This window comes from Haliaeetus leucocephalus, unplaced genomic scaffold (genome assembly GCF_000737465.1).
Source record: "Haliaeetus leucocephalus isolate CR32 unplaced genomic scaffold, Haliaeetus_leucocephalus-4.0 Scaffold262, whole genome shotgun sequence".
NCBI classification, from domain to species: Eukaryota; Metazoa; Chordata; class Aves; order Accipitriformes; family Accipitridae; genus Haliaeetus; species Haliaeetus leucocephalus.
The window spans coordinates 10,634,467-10,653,378 of record NW_010972698.1 but is presented as its reverse complement, the minus strand read 5'-3'; the positions used below and the strand labels follow the sequence as shown (position 1 = coordinate 10,653,378).

At 38.8% G+C, this 18,912-nt stretch overlaps 1 protein-coding gene across 4 annotated transcripts in view; it reads left to right on the top strand.

The window, feature by feature from the left end:
- MTMR8 (myotubularin related protein 8) overlaps nucleotides 1-18,912 on the top strand; it is a 31,036-nt gene that overhangs the window by 192 nt on the left and 11,932 nt on the right. For 3 of the 4 annotated variants that reach the window (XR_774458.1, XR_774457.1, XM_010569075.1), the window contains exons 2-13: nucleotides 1,508-1,630; nucleotides 2,053-2,215; nucleotides 4,571-4,728; nucleotides 6,373-6,501; nucleotides 7,485-7,619; nucleotides 9,561-9,693; nucleotides 11,449-11,558; nucleotides 12,684-12,809; nucleotides 14,471-14,520; nucleotides 16,613-16,813; nucleotides 17,235-17,363; nucleotides 18,266-18,392. Coding sequence is in view for 2 of the 4 variants with exons in the window: in XM_010569075.1 (XP_010567377.1) it covers nucleotides 1,508-1,630; nucleotides 2,053-2,215; nucleotides 4,571-4,728; nucleotides 6,373-6,501; nucleotides 7,485-7,619; nucleotides 9,561-9,693; nucleotides 11,449-11,558; nucleotides 12,684-12,809; nucleotides 14,471-14,520; nucleotides 16,613-16,813; nucleotides 17,235-17,363; nucleotides 18,266-18,392 (1,584 nt within the window). In the remaining 2 variants the exon portion in view is untranslated. Of the gene's footprint in view, nucleotides 1-1,507; nucleotides 1,631-2,052; nucleotides 2,216-3,605; nucleotides 3,852-4,570; nucleotides 4,729-6,372; nucleotides 6,502-7,484; nucleotides 7,620-9,560; nucleotides 9,694-11,448; nucleotides 11,559-12,683; nucleotides 12,810-14,470; nucleotides 14,521-16,612; nucleotides 16,814-17,234; nucleotides 17,364-18,265; nucleotides 18,393-18,912 lie in introns of those variants that run through there. The other variant, XM_010569076.1, reaches the window with a different exon arrangement.

Sequence of the window (18,912 nt, the reverse complement as noted above, 5' to 3'; positions counted from 1 at the left end):
CGGGGCTCCGCTCGCCGCCCTGCGCCGGGCCCTCCCCGCGGGACACCTGAGGTGAAGCCCCTGCGGCGACGGCGGGCCTCGGCTGGGGCTGTTGTCAGGGCCGTGCGTTTTCAGCGATTTTTCTTTTAAGTCGCGATTAATTTGGGTAAGCGAGCTGGTTTTGCTTTCTTTCAAGGCATACGTATCCTTGAACGTCCCTCGCGCTTCTCAAACGGGTCGCGGATAAGTCTGGAAGGCTTAAAGCTACTTCACGTGGTGTTTAGGTATTTCTTACTGTATCGCCTTGTTGGAAAGGAAATTTTTAGTAAGGGTACTGATCAAAAGGTGTTTTGGGTGCGATTCGTGTAAACATGTATATCAAAGTGCGGAGACCCCCTCCGGCCGAATAAGTGACTCAAAATGTGCTTTTTCAGTTGAATAAAGTGAAACAGGAGCTCTGGGAATGCTGTGCTTGTGACAGCAAAAAAAAAAAAGTATTTACTTCAGGCAGCTGTCAGTCCAGCAGTTGGGTTTTTTTGTTTGTTTGTTTTTTAAATATACCATGAAGGTTGCTGTGTTTTGTTTTGTTTTATTCTCTAGAATATTAGTTTGGGTATGCTCCTTACCCATATTGCCTAAGGTGCTTTGCTGGACCTGCTTGTCTCTAGTGGCCTGAAAAAGGGCAATATTGGTTATAATAATTATACGTGTTGAAAAACATGACATAGTAGGAAGACACAGAGCCGAGACCTCTGCTCTTCAAGTTTCTTTGCTGACATTTACCATGATGTATCTCAGACCAGTGACCCTGTACAGAAGCTTACATATTCAATACCCAGAACTAATTTATCTTACACTGTTAAACTGTTTGTTTTCACTGTCCTTCCAATTCCCCCCCCTCATTATTTTTGTTTAATGTCAAAAGAAAAATTTCGTCTATATTCATTGAGAAGCAAGTACGCCAGGAGAAAATCAATCAAATAACGTAAAATACTTTAAAATTAATATTTTAATATGTCTGTGCTGATGGTTTTTAAAACTGTTTTTATTAATTAGCTTAGTGTGGTTTATGAAATGCGCTTACATGCATAGGAAGTGTGTTACAACAAGTAGCTATTTTTTTAGACTGACTGAGCAGCTGGAAGTCAGTCTGGAGAGGGCTGTTTCTTTCACAGCAACATTTTGATTATACTGAACATGGACAGTCTTTTCTTTCTCAGTGTTTTGTCCTGTTATTTCCGCAACCTTGCGCAGTAATAAACTGTGATCATCTTGGCTACAAATCTAGTAATCCTGTTATTCACAGTGGTGCTATTTGCTTAACCTTTTTGGCTTTAATTGCCGGAGAAATAATTTGAATTTATAGTGTGAAGCTGAGTTAGTGTTGCAGGGAAGACTAATTCTTACATTCTTCTGTCTTACTTCCTGAGCTGTATATTAGAAGTTAAATGATTGCAGTTCGACAAGTGCGTATTTATTTCCTCAATCAAAGTTAAATTCATTTTTTCATACTCTTTTTATATTGCAGGTTGAAAATGTGAAATTACTAGATCGTTATACAAATAGGAAGGCAGCAAATGGGACGTTATACCTGACAGCTACCCACCTTATCTATGTAGATGCTTCTGCTGAAGTCAGAAAAGAAACATGGGTATGTTGTGATACCTGGAGTCTGTTTAAATACAAGTATAAAAATTACTTTATATCTCATATCCAAAATGAACAGGTTTGTGAGTTCCAAAGTTGTAGTGGTCTTTTATAGCATTTTCTTACCAAATGCTTAACAGAAACATCTGTTTTGGAAGAAAATGAACATAATGGTAATGTGACTTGATCAAGGTCGCTCACTGAATTAGTATTAGTTCCAGGAACATAAAAAACTTGTCTAGTTTCCCATCTCAAACTCAATATACCAAGCCACCACAACTGATTTTACAGCTTTTAGAACTACAAAATTAGCACTGAAATTAGCCTTTTTTTATTAATTCTAAAGTAAAATGGGAATGACAAAATATATCGCATGTGGGAGTGGAGCGAAAGCAAAGTGAACCAGGTTTATTTCCTGTTTTTCAGATTCTGCATCACCATATTGCAACTGTAGAAAAAATGCCTCTGACCACGGCTGGATATCCGCTCCTTATTCACTGCAAGAACTTCCATGTGGCTCACTTTGTTATTGGGCAGGAACGTGACTGTCATGAAGTATATACCTCATTGCTTAAACTTTCACAACCAGGTATTTAGGACGGGAGTCTGTTTTGCAAATCATTGAAATGCTTTAGGCTGGAAGGCTTGTCTTAGCAATAGAGAAAGCTTTGCCTGCCAGACTGTTGGTTTTGCAGTGTCAGTGCAGGAGGGGGAGGATGTGAAATCAGAATCGGTTTCCACTGCCAGAGACGATCTGTGTGGGTTGGCTCAGTAAGTAGAGTGCTACCCTGTGGACCAGGGCATTTGCTTCCAAACTAAACACAGGTCTTCTGTGGCAGTGGGAATGAGGTGGTCGCCCATGAGGAACTTCTGAAGACCCATGCAAAGTTCATTTGCCTGACTGAAGCTGTATGCAGCATCTCAGGCTTTTTTCTTGTAGCACTCGTGCTGAGTGTCATATCCCATACCTGGCCATTGTCAGTTAGTCATTTCCGTGACTTAGCTGTTGTCCTTGTGTAGTTCTACCCTTTCCAGTTGATCCAGATGTTCACAGGATTCTGGAATCCCACAGATAAAGCTTTTGGGATCTTTCATTTGTTTTCCAGTAGCATGTTTAGGCTACTCTTCAATGTTTGTCTTCTTTCAGTTGTCAAACCCTGTGCTTCACCCTGGCTGCCCTGACTTGGAGTCACTCTTAAGAGTGCAAGCAAAACATCCTCAAAAGCCTGTGGTCTCTTGTGTCTTCAGCTTTTTAGTCTATCATGGATGAATTCTCAGGCTACTTGTTGTTCTTACAGGACAGCATTCCATCACGTTTCCTACCTGGCTTCTGTCTATGACAGCTTCTGTTTTTTTGGGGTGCTCCATCAGTGAACCAGTATTTGGAGTTCAGTGTTATTACAAGGATGCCATTTGTAATTGCATTTTCTAATTACGTCACTAGTCTAAGGGAAGGGAATTGATAGCACCAGTCTGCTTCGTGCTGGCCATCACATAGGACTTGAACAGAAATACTGTAGTAGAAATGGTTTTTGCTGAGTGGGGGGGGGGGGTTTATTGATATTAAGGTTTGTGGCTATTCCCAGCATCTCCTTTGTGCTCTGAGCTTTGGAGTTTTCTGAGTTTTGAAGTTCTAATTCTAATGCTGCATCTGGCAAGTTTCTGGTGGTATGTTTAAAAGCTGTCACTGTTCTTTCAGTTTTGAAAATTAGAGACTCATGTAGGGTCTTGAAGCGTGGGAGCTGTCACTGCAGGGGATTACATCAGTTTCTTTTGTCTTGTGGTTATTTGTGTAATATGCTGCAGCTCTTTCTTTTGTTCTATTTATGGATTTTAACAGTTCTCTTTTGTCGTTTTAAAATTTCTGTAGGTATGCTTCCTTCATGTTTTTTTTGGCAGAGCATATAATTATTTATGATTTGCACATGTATGATTGACAGCTATGGGTTACCTGTCTGGTAACCTGGCTACTTTATCAGACTCTGACAGGTTTCACTCTGTCTCTGGAGCGCTTGCTGCCTTGGGAATCAGCTGAATGAGTTATTGGTTGGATTTGCATTTTATGAAGAGAGGGAAGGAAATTGGGATGGTAGAGATGGAGGGAGGAAGAAATTACCATTTGTCAGACACAGCCTGAAGCTTTTGTTGGGCTGACAGTAATATTCAAGACATCTATCAAGTTTTCCGTGCGACTCAGAACTCACTGTTGAACGATGAACTTCCAGGTGTGCAAGAGCTGTTTTATGAACTCTTCACAGAAAATATATCTTTTAATACATGTTTTCATTTATGGATTAATTCTTATGATATAAATCTTGTCTAACATGCCTATTGCAGTGAATTCAGTAGGAAATAATTTGTTTGGGAAAAAATTACTACTTTGAAGTTTTAATTAATTCTAACAAAACATTCTAGTGTGCCTCCCTGCATGTGGGAACTGAGTACTGGAAATTCCTGAGGATTTCGATACGAATTGTTGGCACTTGGTGCTACGCTGAATGAAAACCGTAAATGTGAGGTTGAGAAATTTTAAGTATCTATACTCTTCTATGTAGTACTCAATTATTATTATTTTTTTTTAAGGAGTGAGAATCAGTCTATAAATTTGCTTAGAGTAGTAAAGTACACAAAGTGATAAAAGAAAACTTCATGCTTCTGACCTTTGAGGAGGCAGAAGCATAGGGAAGATAGCTGTTATTAAAATATAGCCAACTGTGCAGTACAGTGGCATAGCCCTTTGGCTTCTTTAGTAAATGATTTCTAACTCTCCTGATCTTTCTTGACTGAATAATTTTTTTCAGTCCTTGAACTGGTTGTGATACACCTGCAGCTTGCTGGCTTGCATAGTGTGCTTATCCAAAAGATGGCTTTTAGGAAGAAATGTTGACCTCTCTGTATGTCTTTGTATCTCTAACTAGTTAATTTTTTTCTTCCTTCTTCCCAGCGAAACCTGAAGAACTTTACGCTTTCTCATATAATCCTAAAATGTCTAAAGAGAACCGGGAGACTGGATGGAAGCTGATTGATTTAAAAGTGGATTACCAGCGTATGGGAATTCCAAATGACTATTGGGAAATAACGGATGTTAATAAAGACTATGAGGTAATTCTTGCCCAAAGTAGCCATTTAATGCAGTATCTCTTCTTTGCTATTAATGTCATACAGCAGTCCTTCTACTGCTGCATAAGTGATGCCTCTGGGGAGGAATGAGCTCAGTTGGTTTTAATTGAAGCAGCATCGTCTTGATGTGAAGTTGCAGGTAATGATGCTAAGGAAGAACAGAACAGAGCTGTGGAGTCACCTTGGTTTGCTTTGATCCCCTTGGCAAAGTACCAGATACTTGTTTTTCTAGAGAAATGTCAAACCATCTGTTACGAAAAACCTGAAGTACCCTTAGCTGCTTTTGGTATTTCCAAACCCTGTCCCACCAGGCTGGTGACAGATGTGTGGAAGAGAAATAAATGGCAGTGATATGGCTTGGTGGGGAATGAGGCAGAGTAGACAAAGGACTAGGTAAGGAAGGAAAAAACAGTAATGGAAAACAGACTTCTTTTTTCTTGCTTGGTTGCATCTTCTGCTAAATAAGCATTCTCAATCATTTCAGTCCTAACTGGCTGCTGCTGTTGTTTTCTTCTTTCTCCCCTGTAAGGCCAGGTTGGATCTAAACATTAAATGAAAGCATTTTTCAGCAAGCTTACTCAAACTCCTGCTTCATATTATTTCCCTTTTTATTTCTTCTGATGCTGTATACAGTCAGACCTTTCTGTCTAAAAGACAAAGCAACAACTTTCAGGGCTGGCACCTCCCTTGTGGGAGAGAGAGACAGATGTTTGCATTCGGAAAGAGGCTCTGCTGAGAACAAGCGCCATGAGATGTTCCGTTTCTGGGCAAGCACAGATCCCCAGTGCTGTTGTGGCTGTGAATAGCAACTCCAAGGAAGATACCAATATATTGTCTTGAGTCCCTTCCCCCCTGCCCTCCGCTCCCTTCCCCCACTAGTTTTCTTTACTGTTATGCTTTGCATGGGAGAAATATAAGTCTGTGCTGTCAGAATCGACTGGTAATTTTAAATGACTGTTATCTTTGTATGCCTGAGTTGAGATGCAATGCGAGAGGTGCTTTTTCCATTAGCTGATTAGGGCATTTAAATGTGGGCATCTAAAATCATTAATCACTTTGCAGCTTTACTTGCTAGTATGTAAATCCTCAAGTGCCAGTGCTTTATAATTTCCTCAGGGTTTCCAGCTTCTGTTTTAACATTGTCAGGCCTAAAGTAAAGCCAGACTTGGAGAATAGCTTATCTGTGAAGTATGTGCTGAAAAAACTGTACATTTTTGAGGGGAAAAAGATAAAGCTGGTCTCTGAGGATGCTACCTGACTGCTGGAAGCTCATTTCAAGTTGAATAAGATTGAAGGAACTTTTTAAATATAGTTGTTCTTAATTCCTCTTTTTGTGACAAAGCAGGAACTTTCATAAAATTTATGGATTTAAAGAACTTCCTTTTAATATGTATTGTGTACTGTGCAGTCTGTTCTTTTAGGTTCAGTTGCAAAATTGATTGGTTTATTTTTGGACCTATTCCTGTGTTATTTTTGTAAATACATCTTAACGGCTTGATACACTCTCGCAAACAATCTATTCCTGTTGTTTATAAATGCTAGATCATAAGCAAAAGATGATTTTTTCATGAACTTTTAATTGGTAAGTAGTAATGTGTGGATTTTTTTTTCTCTTTTCTCACGTAGATTTGCAACACATATCCTCCAGAAATAGTGGTGCCTAGAGCTGCTAGTAAGGCAGTGGTGATTGGAAGCTCAAGGTTCAGAAGCAGAGGGCGGATTCCGGTGCTTTCGTACTTGTATAAGGAAAACAATGTTAGTTGTCCATTGTCTGCTGTCTTTGTGGGGAGTAAGGGTTCTACTTCTTGTCCAGTCCCCTTTTAGTGAAGGGAAAGAATGAGATGTAACTATTAGAGTTATATTAACTTCATGTTTGAGAACTGTGTTTCTCTTAGTGGCTTTAATATTAGTTTGTTCTGAGTCACAGAATAAGCTAGTTAAAGACAAACACTTCAGATGCATCCAGAGCTGTGCCAAAAGCACGAACTTTCCAAGCTTCCTGTCTGGAAATTTTGCTTTCAGCAATGCCTTGTTATGTGGGGTTTTTAATCTACTGTTTAGCTATATTGAATCATGTTTTAACAAGATACATGTTAACTCAGCTAGATTTTCTTAGTATTGAAGAGGAGGAACCACCCTGAAATAAATCCCCACTAGCTCAGAATAAGTGAAGGTTTCAGGTTTTTTTTTTCCACTGAAGACCAGAATGTAAATTTTTAACTTTGCTGTCTCAGCAGTGTTTTAGATGCAGATGTTAGGAAAATGCTGTCACAGTCAAATTGTTGTTTTCCTGAGGAAGCGTGCCTTGACCTGAGCAACCGTATGGAGTTGTGCTGGCAGCTATTGAAATTTCCCTAAAGCATACTCAGTGCAGTTGTGAGCATGGAACAGTAACAACTGATAAGCAAAGTTGTGGAAAAGAATGGTTTGGACAATAGAAACAAAGTAGAAAACATGAGAAATGCTAATATCTGGGATACCGATCATCAGGCAGAGCACAGTGGGTTTGAGAACATAGCAATGAAGTTTGCAGCAGTGCTCCTTAGCCCCTCTACTTTCTTAAGATTCCCAGACTTCTAGCTTTGAGAGATACTCCAGTAGTATTTCTGTATGTCCATTTCAGTAGCAGTTTTTCAGGGAAACAATAGGACACTTAAAACCAACAAGTTAGTGGTTTGGGGGGCAGTGCAGTAGAGATGATCTGAACACAGGAAAATATGAGCTGTTGTGTGTTGCAGGCTGCCATATGTCGTTGTAGCCAGCCTCTCTCTGGGTTCAGTGCACGCTGTCTGGAGGATGAACAAATGCTGCAGGCGATCAGAGAAGCCAACCCTGGGAGCCCCTTCATGTATGTTGTAGACACAAGGCCAAAGGTATCTTCCTGGGGTTTGTGGCTACTTTTAAAGGTTGCGTCTGAATTAGTAACGCTGTTTCGAGTTCACTCTTTCACAACTCTGCTAATGCTTTCTTATGCTGCATTAGGTTAAATTGTGTCATTCCTGAATCAGGAATTCAGTATCAGGCTCCTGGTTCGGTGTCTTAATGTGATGAATACTTTTGCATAATAGAACTGCAATGTTAAGAGCTGTTAAGAATGCTTGCACTCCTGGAGTATTCTGGGTTGAGGTTTGTGTTAAGGATGACCTGAAGCAACTGGCAGTCTTGAAGCTGGCTGAGACAGTGAAGCATTTTCCTGAAGAGAGCTAGGTCCTTAATATGTTGAGTTGGAGAGAAGCCTTAGGATTCAGTTCCATGAGCCTGAAGTGCTTTTATCAGCAGACCTGGGAAGAAGTGTGGCTGTATGGAGTCTGATAACAATTCAGAAAAGCAATTACTCCCATTTTTTTGCTTTTGTAAAAATAACACTAATGTTCTCATGATGTGCAGCTTGGAGTTTAGTACAATTCAGCTCTTCTGGTCCATAGCCGCTATCTGGGGCTGGAACTTCGTTGCTGAGTGTAAGAGGATAATAGAGAAACATTCGGAAATTGAAATCTCTAATGACTGTCATCCTGAGGAATTGAATTTAGAAACCAATTCTAGATTGTCTTGTAAGCATGTTGATTGGGAGTGTTGGTATACGCAAATTAGAATACAAGGATTTTCATAGTATGCAATTATTTAAATACAAAGATTTAAAAGTGCTCTGATTATTTTAAAATTGGGCTTTCTGAGAACCTGCTTCACTGTTCAGATATTGCAGTTATTTTATAGAAATTACAGATTTAGTTAAACTATGGCAAGAGCAAGAAGGAAAAAAGTCTTTTTGGGAAAGAAAGGAATGTTTCACCTGTTGTTCCAAGATAGAAATGTCATACTACAAAGAGACAAAATACTAGAGATAACCTATTCTGTAATTATATGTATGCTTGTAGCAATCGCTGCATGTTCTTTTGGTACAGACAGCTTCCAGTATTATAGATGTTCCACTAAATCTATCATTGATGGCAGTTTTGTTCTAAAGTATTTGGTGAAAAAGAATTTATAATTGGTCACATTTCTCCTTCTAAAACAACATGTCTTTCTCTGAATGGTAGAACTGAAGCACTAGGGTTATTTAGTTGTTCTAAAGGTGTCTATATACAGTATCTGACTCCTCTTTCTCTCCTCTCTATGGAGGCAAATCACTCCTCTTTCCAAATTAATATGCGGGGGGGTGAGGTGCTCTTTTTTGGTCACCGGTAAAGATTTCCTGGTAGCTCTTGAACTGTTTTGGGTAATTGTTAGAGCAACTGGCTTCTTTTCTACTTCTTTTCTGCAGTTCCAGTTGGTTGCTGTATTCTTTCTGCTCAATTTTAATATTTCTATGTTTCCCTCAGGTGGCTTTATTTCATCTGTGCATGTATGTCTGTGAAAAGCTTTGGAATTCTCTTACTATTTCTATACCACCATGTATGTATGTTACTCGTAAAAATGGCTTTCCTAGTTTTTACTTTTGTGTGCTTCTGTCTGAATCTTTTTACGTAGCTTCACAGTTAAGGCAGACTCAATGTCTCTTTACCTGTTTTGATGACAGCAGTATTCTGAAATTGGGCATGGTTTTGATACTGCCTACCCTAAGAAATTCTATCCAGGGTCTTAATGAGTCTCTGCATATGACTAGTGGACTGGAGACACTGGCATAATTTTAGTGAAGCAGCTGGAAGTAATGTCTGGGAGGTGGGGAAGTACGTCGGAGTAACAACTTCGTAGAGTGTGTTTTCTCGGAGATTTTATAAAAAAGAAGGACTTGCAAAACAGACTCATTTATTTCTGCATATTGTTGTAATTTTCTGTCTTTTTCTATCCTATTCCTGTTCTCTTGAATTTGACAGTTAAATGCCATGGCCAACCGAGCTGCTGGGAAGGGTTATGAGAATGAAGATAATTATGATAACATTCGCTTTAAATTTATTGGTATAGAAAACATCCATGTGATGCGGAACAGCTTGCAGAAACTCCTGGAAGGTAGGTACCGTCCGTGCAGGTGGCCGGTCTTCATTACCCTTGGCTACTTTTGGACAGAACCTTTTGAGAATATATAAATACTACGTGCACAAGTGCATGTGGACTTGTGTATTGTGGTGGAAGCAGATAATCGAAGTCAATATCTTCCTTTGTTTGCTGTATTGAAGTGGCTGAAAGTGCTAATGTTGTTAAAATGCTTTCCCGCTAGACATTTTCTTTATTATTGTGCTTAGTTTTATAGTGGTTCAAAAATAGCAACTAATACTAACAACATTCCTTAATTGTGCTAGTTACTTAGAATGTGAATTTCTTAAATGTGCCAAATTAAAAAGGCTAGAGAAATATTACATTTTACTGTTAAGATAGTCTTATGGTTACTTTGTGAGCTCTTGAAAGAAAACTAACATAGGTTGTTGAGGAAATACTTTTCTGGGGTTTACTATGTTTATTTTGGAGTATTTCAGTGTTAAACAGTATTTCTGGTTTGAAATAAAATGTTGGCGTGATCTTCCAAAGATCTGTAATCTCATACACACATAGTTCTTATTTTTCATTTCTTTCTGATTTCTTTAACAGAACTTGGTTTTAATACATTAAAATGTATTAAATTAATGTTTTAACACATTAAAATATATTAAAATGCAGAGTAGCTCAGATAATTAAGTTACTCTGTGAGATTGTGATCTTCAGGTAACAATGTGAAGCAAGGCAGAAGAAATACCTGAGCCACTGGAGAACAAGAGGTGAATCAGGCCCATATTTTCACTAATGTAATTTTGGAGAAGTTCCATTAAAGGTGAAGGTGTGGCTTGGATCAAACCAGCATACTGTGCTAGCTGGTTTCCAGCACTATTACCATCTTTGTGCTGACAAAGACTGCAGAACTGGGCAGAGTAGATGCTGCAAATCATTCTGCTTGGTCTCTGTGTTTAGTTTTCTAAAATGTAATACAAGTGCTGTCATTCAAAATACGAGTTTAATATTTTAGTAACCAGCGTAATGGTCGTGTTGCTTCAAAATAGTTCCATAATTGATGCTACCAAGTGCCTGGCCAGGTAGCACTGCAGGATCCATAGTGACCTTGGAGAAAAATGAGGCTATTCGCACAACCAAGAGATTGGCCTGATCACAAGTATAAGTCCTCAATTGCCTGTTCCTGGCAGATTTATTTTGTGGTGGAAGAAGAGGCAGAATAAATACTTGTTTACGCCCATATTCTTCTTCAACAGTGATAAAATCTGTCTCGCTGGTGCTTACGGACTATTGAACTGTATTACTATAAGTATTTTCTATGCTGGGTTTCAATATAGTAATCTGAGTTGCCTTCAAGGTTGGACATGTTATTTCTCTCACTAAATTGGAGCTCTCCTTTCTTTGTGATGGTGACTGCACATTAGTTGTTAGATGTGTGTGCAATGGTGATTTATAGTGAAGTAACAGATCAGTAAACACTTTCTATGTTGGAAAAAACTCAGCTGAAAAAATGAGTTACTGTTTAAAAAAAGAGGAGGAGGATATTTTCAGATCCTCAAGTTCTCTTATAGCTAAAAATCACTGGCTTGTGTATTTGAGTATGCAACCAGTAGTTTCTGTGTCCTTTAGACAGGATGTCGCTACTGACACTTAAAAAGTGTGGAAACATTAGCTTTTAGGATCTACCAAGCTCTGTTGCTGTGAAGAGATAATGAGGAGGTGGGAAAAAGGAAGAGATGTTGTTAACAGAGTGTCAGCTAATTCCTTTGTTTGTGTTCTTAGTGTGTGAAATGAAGTCCCCCTCAATGAGCGATTTCCTCACTGGGCTGGAGAACTCAGGTTGGTTACGGCACATTAAGGCTGTGATGGATGCAGGTGTCTTTCTTGCCAAGGTAAAACTGTACTCCAGCCTGCAGGTGAATTAAAAAATACGTACTTGTCTGTTAGGGACTGCTCCAAGGCTGTGAAGTTGTCTCTGGACAGAAGGTGGGAAAACACTGCTATTCAGATTGGCCTCAGCTCTCAAAAACAAGCCTGCAGTTGGAGAACGTCAAGGGGGTTACCCAGTGGGCTGTCTCCTAGACACTTCCCGTGACTAAATGAAATGCTGTAGGCATTGGGACATTGTCCTGTTCACTGTATTGTAATGAGCAGTTATCTGGGCTTTATTAGAACTCATGTGAAACAAATAAAATCACAAAATGTGAACAAATGACCTTTATAAACGTCTCTAACGCATATTTAGTAGTGCGAACAACTTTTAACCTTATGCTAGTTAGTTATTGAACTGCTCTGCTTTAAATGAGGGAGTGTTTAGACTGGTTTATTTTCTCCTGGTTCTATGTGATGCGGGGACTGCTAATTTTGATTATTCAATGCAGTCTTCATTTCTCCAGAGCTTGTGGCTTTGCAGGTCAGGCAGAAGGAGAAAAGTCACTAAGGCACATGGCCCTTCAGTAATAGTAAAGGGTGTGCAGGCAACATGTGGCAAGAGTAGTGACCTTCTGTAAATGTTGTCTTTTCTCGCTTAAAATTTTCCCATGTAGCAAGCAAGAAGCTATTTTGTGTTTCTCTTCTGCCACCGGTACAAGGGGAAGAAGGTGGTCCATATGGGAGGAAGCTGGGATGAGCTCTTCTAATTTTTCTTGGGAAGTTCCTAGTCCCCATGTGTCCAATTATTATTCTTTACTTGTCCACCAAATTTTTCCTTAGAGAAGGGGACTGAGAATTCTTGGCCTTTCAGAAGACTGAGCATTTTGAGATCAGAGGGTCTTTGTTTCTTGACAGTCGGTGTTGCTGACAAGGCATGCTACAACAGTTTATTCTAGTTGGGGTTTCCTATGGGCTGATGGCTATGTGACTAGAAGTGGTGCATTTCCGTGGTCCAGATGAGAAATGACAAATTTTCCTCTTGGGTTGTAGGCCAGTCAGGTAAATGCAGATAAAGGGATAGCATTTAATTACAGTAACCAACCTAAAAAGCTGCTAAACTGTTCTGTCTGGTCTTTCCTTCACAGGCTGTGAAAGATGAAAAAGCTAGTGTGTTAGTCCACTGCTCTGATGGGTGGGATCGCACAGCGCAGGTCTGCTCCCTGGCTAGCCTCCTCTTAGATCCATTTTATAGGACTTTTAAAGGCTTCATGGTAAGAAGACGAATGTTGGAATTTCAAAAATAAAAAGTGCTTCCTGTATTTGAAATGTAAACAGGCCCTAATTAAATGTTTTAGGCCATTTCCTGGAACAAACAGTAGGTGACCTATATAAAACTAGCTTTGATTCTATAAACAAGCTTTAATTGCTGTGAACAGCATGGGCACAAAACAGCAGTGGTTGATTTACAATTCCCAAATCTTTGTTTCCTTGAATGTCCACATGAGAGCCACTAATGAGACATTTCAGCAAGAGATGAGTGAGCAAAGGATGCAACTCTGGCAGCAATCCACAAAAAAAGCAGTGAAGAAGCTTGTCATTTAAGACTGTTACAGTGAATGGTCTCTTCTCTGCTAGGATTTAAAATTGGGTGAACTCATTCTTGTGCATAGGGCAGCATATAACCTGTATATCATGTAAAATCTGTGCATCATTAAAGAACTTTTTTGAAGCCATTACACGTGAATTTGGCCATTTGCTTCTACTCAGACTTTTTCTTATTTGAAGCCATCACTGCATAAATATAGTGCAATCTGTGATGGTTTTTTTCCATTCATCTCTTTTTGTTAAGTACCTGAAAGATAGACTGCTGCTCTTCGTCAGAAGAGTTCCTTAAAAGAAACCCTGAAATCAGAATAATGCAAATTTTGCCTCCTGCAGTGTTTTGCACTGCTAGGACTGTTTCCTTGCATTCTGTGCTAATTTTTTTATTATTTATTTTGCTTCTGGATTATACTGCAATGTTTTAACAGTTAAAATTACATCAGAGTGTGAAACTTCTGCCTAGGCTTTGGCTGTGCTCTGGACAATTCTGTATGAACTAAGAAACGTGATTTTGATTAGGAACAGGAGCAGTAACTCCAACAGACAAATGCTTATCTGTCCTCTGAGCAAATGGTTTATATGCACAAATCCTATGACAGTGGTTATTCCTGAATGAATGCAACAAAAGTGTAGAGAATGGAAAAATTTGAAAAGCAATATAACTTAAGTTTTCAAAGAACTTTGTTGTGAATTTCTGCCCTCCTTTTGTTGTTTAAGTCTCTGGATGATGATATCAGGAATTGATCTTTAACTATGATCCAGCAAGGCAAGTAATAATGGATTTAGCATCAGTCATTTGGTTCCTTATGAGCCGTGTGTTTAAGGAAAATACTGCTTCCTTATTTTCTTACATATTGCACAGGCATTCTCTTTAAAGAGAAATAGCCATGTAGTTTTCCTGATTTCATCCTGAGCTCCTCAATTCACAGCTGTACTTCTTATATTCCTATTTGTATGTTAAACATTTGTTGAATTCCACTTGCTGATTTATTTTGCTGAATATCATGATACTCTTTTCTGAATTAAATAGTACATAGTGTAATATTAAGCTGTTAATTCTTTTAGATCAGCATGTTTATATATTATGATTTTAACAACATAGAAACTCTCTCAAGGTATTACTGGGCTTGCTTGAAATAACTTCTGATTCTAACAGTGACATTGTACTCTAAATCACTGTTACTATTTTCATTGGCTTCTATGGATACACTCAGTAGGGTCAGCAGGTAGCATTGATTGTAAGCTTTTTAGTGTTTAACATCAAAGGCTTCATTTTGCTTTTTCTAAACAAAGTAACGGTCTTTTTTTAATCTCTGTTTTGAAACTGAAGGTTCTAATAGAAAAGGAGTGGATTGCAATGGGCCACAAATTCTCACACAGGTAAGAAGAGCATGTTATCTTGGGTGCAGTGACTGGGTGAAGACTTGGCTATGAAACTAATATAGTGTTTTCAGGTTCGTGTACTCCCATGAAAAATTTTAAATGAAAATAGAGGACAGAGGAGAGAAGATTTGGAAAGCACTGGAGTGGGTGACATAAAGCCAGTATCTGCTAGGGCTGTTATTTCACCAGTGCTTTTTTTATTACTTTACAAAATCATACGGTCTTGAAGAAATTGTATTATGAGTGTTTTCCTACCTGTAAAATCACATTTGTATTGTATGAGGAGTACTGATGTTCTGGCAAGACACGTTAATTCTTCTGCAATCATCTCCTGGAAGAAAATATCAGCTAATGTTTTTCAGGACTTTTACCAAGTTGAAAGCATGAACTTGAGCCCAATATAGTGCTAAAAAACAATCTGACCTGCATTCTCTAGGCACATTAAAAATGCTATCATTCCTGTAATTGATAGCCTGCATCTAGTAGGGATATTACCTTGAATTACGTCTTGTTATATTTACCATACAGAAATTAAACTGAGATGGTCCAGAAGAATACGAGGAGGGAAGGGACTGGTCTGTTCAGTGGTGTTAACTTGCTAAAAATTGAAGCTTTGTTCTCGATGTGAAACTGATTCCTGTATTTAATAATAAAACAAATCTGTTTCCTTAAAGTATATCTGGGGGGAAATAAGCGATATGAACATCCTTATACTGGTACATAAGAAGCAGCAGTCAAAGATAAACTGGTCATTATTGGCCAAGTAAATGTTCTGTGGTCATTGCTTCTGCTTCTTTAAGGACTCTTCTTACCTTTCTTACTTTAAGACCAAAAAAACCCCAGAAACCAAAACCTCCTTCTGTTACAAAGGATTGTTCCAAATATGAGAACTTGGCAATGGATACAAAAAGTACTTGAGACATGAATTTCAGCATTGACTGAGAATATGAACTTTTATTCCAGTAGACAAAATCATTCCTCTCATAGTGGTGGCCGGTGCCTTACAGTTCTGAGGGAAATCAATCCTTTATGCTGCTTCTTAGGGTATTGCAGTTGGAATCACAGAACCAGGAACTGGGACTTGATCGGCTAGATTTCTGTCATAAGAAATCTTACTTCATTTCTCCACTTAAGTTTGGGGATGCTTTGTTCCTTTCTGTGGATTTCCAGGTTATATCCCTTCCTAGAAAAGGAGAATTCTTCCCCAAGCTTTTTCTCTTAGGAAAGAACAGTCATTACAGTACAATAGAGTGTTGGCTGCTTTCCAAAAATGCTATTATTCCTTTTCTGATTGTTTTTTCTTTTGTGATGAGTTGTAATGAACACCAATAGATCCCTGGCTAGATTTTTATAGAACTAGTAGGGTTATTCTGAACTTCATCTAAAGCTGTAAAAATATTTTTAATTGTTGTTTTGGGATTTTCTTTGTTTGAGTTGGTGGGGTTTTTTTTTTTCTGTCTGAGTAACTGCCTACCAGAATTTCACTCTTGATGTCCATGTGGAGCAAAATCAGGTTGTTCTGTTGCTGCCTGTTGTGGCTATTCCTGCACCATGAAATATTCTCATATCCATAGAAGATTGTAGAGGATGCTTTTCCCCCCCACGCTGTTTCTTATTATTCCTGGCAGACAGACAGAATCCCACCAATGTCAACTTTTCTTCCCCAATTAAGAGCTAGCATTAGTTTCTTATATTTGAGCAACAGATGTTTTTTGGGAGAATATTGGGGTTTTTTTCCCTTGTGCTAACGTTGTAGCATAGGCTCAGGAACTCCTATTTCACAAATATTTCTTGTGATGCTTGCAACTGTTATGTAGGCTCTTCCATTGCTAATTTTACTTTAGAGAAAGGGACATTGCACAATTCTTGTCACTTCTACCAGGCACCCTTGGAGAACAAGTAATGCTGAGGGTGGTACACCTTAATATACAGTTGCTGTAAGATAAACCATGTGGGGTTTTTCTCTGACTCTGCAGAATAATTTCTTATTCTAGTAGTGAAAAAAACTTCCCAGTTGTTTAATGCTGAGGGGATTCTTTTTTTGTCGGGTGACACACAGTTTAACCTTGTTTTGCTTGCATTTTTCTAGGTGTGGCCATTTGGATGGTGACCCCAAAGAAGTATCCCCTGTCTTCACTCAGTTCATTGAATGTGTCTGGCAGCTCATGCAGCAGTTCCCGTGCACATTTGAGTTCAATGAGCGTTTCCTTCTTGAAATCCATGACCACGTCTACTCCTGCCAGTTTGGCAACTTCCTTGGGATCTGTCATAAGGAGCGTGAGGATCTGAAGTGAGTTGGCAGTTTATAGAGCCAACAGTCTAGAAGTCCTTTTAAATGTCAGAAAAAGGGCAGGTAGTGTTTGTGTGTTTTTAATGTAATTGTAGATTGGTTAAGGTTAACACTGTCTTGACAGATGCTTCTGTTCTACAGAAGTGTGAAAAAAAAATTAAAGATTAATTATATCCCCGAAGACAGATGTTTCAGCTTGGCCCACAGTAATAACTTGCAGATACCCCATTTGGATTAGATAGTGTCCATTTTAAATTATTATATATTCCTCAGTGATGTATGTTGTGTTTATGAAATTAATCAGATACTGTGTAAAAGATAATTCATAGCTCCCTTAATCTAATTCTACTCAGAACAGCTAGCGTTATTAATCCACTTGATTCTTTTTTTTTAGTGATTAGATGTTCTTTGTAATTGACAGAATCTTTGAGAAGACCCATTCTCTGTGGCCTTTCCTCTTACAGAAGAAGCAAGAATTGAGAAATCCTTTGTACAGAGGATTTACAGCATACAAAGAGCTTCAACCAAACACACTACCTTTCAGTTTCCAGTAAGTTGCTTATTTGAGAAAGGGGGCATTTCTTTCATTGTAACGTAGGTTGGTAATTAAAGTTTAATAAAACAAATTTTCACTGATTAGCATGGTTTGTTTTACCTTTCCCCTCCATTCCTCATCCATAAACTGAGAGTAGTAGTGCACAGGTAATTGCTAAATAAGTGCAGGTACTGTAATTTAAAATAATATTTTTTTCTTTGGTGTTGAGAAAGAGGGTGGGGAAAGGTAAGGAAAAGAACTTCACATGTGTAGATAGACCCACACACACACTCTGCTTGCTCTGTCAAATTTACATGATAGGGTGGGCAATTGTTAAAGAAAGTTCCTCCTTTTCTCCTTTTTAATATATATTAAGGAAGTCTTTCAAACAGGAATTTCAGTGCCCAGTCACACCCAGGTTTATACAGTCAAGGTGGTTTTCACAAGAGGGATTTCTTGTTGCCATGTCTGTTTGCTTGCCCAGGGTGTTACAGCTGAAGTGGTTAGTTTTGCTTTGTTTCTGGCTCACTCCTGTTCTCTGCTGAGAGAGAGAGAGGGATGCAAATGTGTTTTTAAGTGCTATGTGTGGTTACTGACAGGCAAAGGGTTTTAATAAAAGTAGGAAGGTAGGACAAACTGAGGGCTTGAAGGTGAACTGACCAAGCCTCTGGTGAGCCTGCTAGAGAAAAAAAGTGTGTTTTTGTCTTATGCTAATACCTACTGCCAGTGCCTGTGGATCATAAGGCAGGAGTACTTAAATCCTCAGAAATTTTTTTTTTGAACCTTATGAAAATTTGTCCATTAAAATCAATTACTAGTCTCAATTTGGTGAAAATTTTTCCTTAAACAGCATCTAGTTTGTTGGCCAGTAGTGTGCAGTTGGCCACCTAATCCTCTTTTCTTGCCCTGTTCTTGAGGTTTTGGTGTGGGATGTATAATCGCTTTGACAAAGGAATGCATCCAAAACAGCGTGTGTTGGATCATCTGCTAAGCTGCATGAGCCAAAAGATGAAACTGGAGGACAATGCATCTGAACTGGAAAATGTGAGTCCTGAATCTTAACAATATTTAAAATCACATGATGGTTTTGGCAAATATAACTGGGATTGAACATTGGCACTGAATAATTGTTTCAACATGCTGGGCGGAGCTGGGCAAAATGATGGGTTAAATGATGTTGCTGTAATAAATAGGTTTGATTACCCAAAATTCTCATCCACTAGGTAAAAGCTGTGTTTGGTCAAGTTCTGTTGCAGACTCATGATGTTCTAATTCTCTAAACAAAGCAGGTGTTAAAAGAACATCTGGGTTTCAACTCCACTTCCAGCAAACTTCAAGGGAGAGGGAGAGAAGAAAAGAATGGGCCTGCTTTCCCCCGCACATAAATAACATGAATATATAAAAATATTCTTGGTTTTGGCTTGTCCCCACATTTTGCTTTCCTGCCTTCTCATTTGCAAGCCCCATTGGAAAAACTGATGATCGACCAGGTATTAAAACAGTTGAGTTACTTAAGTGGGTTTTCATGTAATGGCCAAAATGTAGCTGGATCATGTAGGCTGAA